The sequence below is a fragment of the Schistosoma mansoni genome (assembly GCF_000237925.1).
Source record: "Schistosoma mansoni, WGS project CABG00000000 data, supercontig 0243, strain Puerto Rico, whole genome shotgun sequence".
Lineage (NCBI taxonomy): Eukaryota > Metazoa > Platyhelminthes > Trematoda > Strigeidida > Schistosomatidae > Schistosoma > Schistosoma mansoni.
Window position 1 is genome coordinate 237,839 of NW_017386107.1, and position 620 is coordinate 238,458.

Here is a 620-nt window from a genome sequence, read left to right on the forward strand (position 1 = left end):
AATTGACTCATGATTTCAACTATGAAAATAATCAAACATCAAAAATATCTACGGGATCTTTCGTATTATATTCACGCTTGTGCCAAGACAAGGGATTTGAAATGACTATCTCACAATTTTAATGTATCAAAACATAAAGAAATTTAAAAATTATCTAGATTTTTGAATACAGGTATTACCTGTGGCAAGAATTCATTCGAAAGCTTGATCTCCTTATCATTTTCATGATTTATTTCTGACTGTGAATCCATACAAGCGAAATCTTTCTTCATAACCTCTAACTTTTTAAAATCCTGTAATGTTTTTGATTGTTTAAGCCAATTATTTACAACGTTTAATCTAGGTGCTGGATATACTGGACGCCAAAATGGAGTACAAGGAAATGAAGATGATGATGTCTTTTCTGATTGAATTGTGGATCGATAATCCATACCACTAAACGGTGACAACTGTGTTTGTGAATAAAGACTTAATTTATCTGTATATAAACTGGAAGTAAATGGTGAACATGCGATATCTGAAAAATCATAGTGAAATGAAGAAAATAGAGGTAGTTGTTCAGATAAAACAACTGATGAATGGTTCATTTTTTGTGTTTGTGTTTCTGAATTGGCGATCAT

At 31.0% G+C, this 620-nt stretch overlaps 1 protein-coding gene across 1 annotated transcript in view; it reads right to left on the minus strand.

The window, feature by feature from the left end:
* The window catches only part of Smp_125680 (DNA polymerase zeta catalytic subunit, putative), a gene marked incomplete at both ends in the record, with an annotated part of 34,296 nt that extends 33,676 nt beyond the window's left edge, over window positions 1-620 (minus strand). Inside the window, one exon of the mRNA XM_018791065.1 lies at window positions 180-620. Coding sequence (XP_018647369.1) covers window positions 180-620 — 441 coding nt within the window. The remainder of the gene's footprint in view (window positions 1-179) is intronic.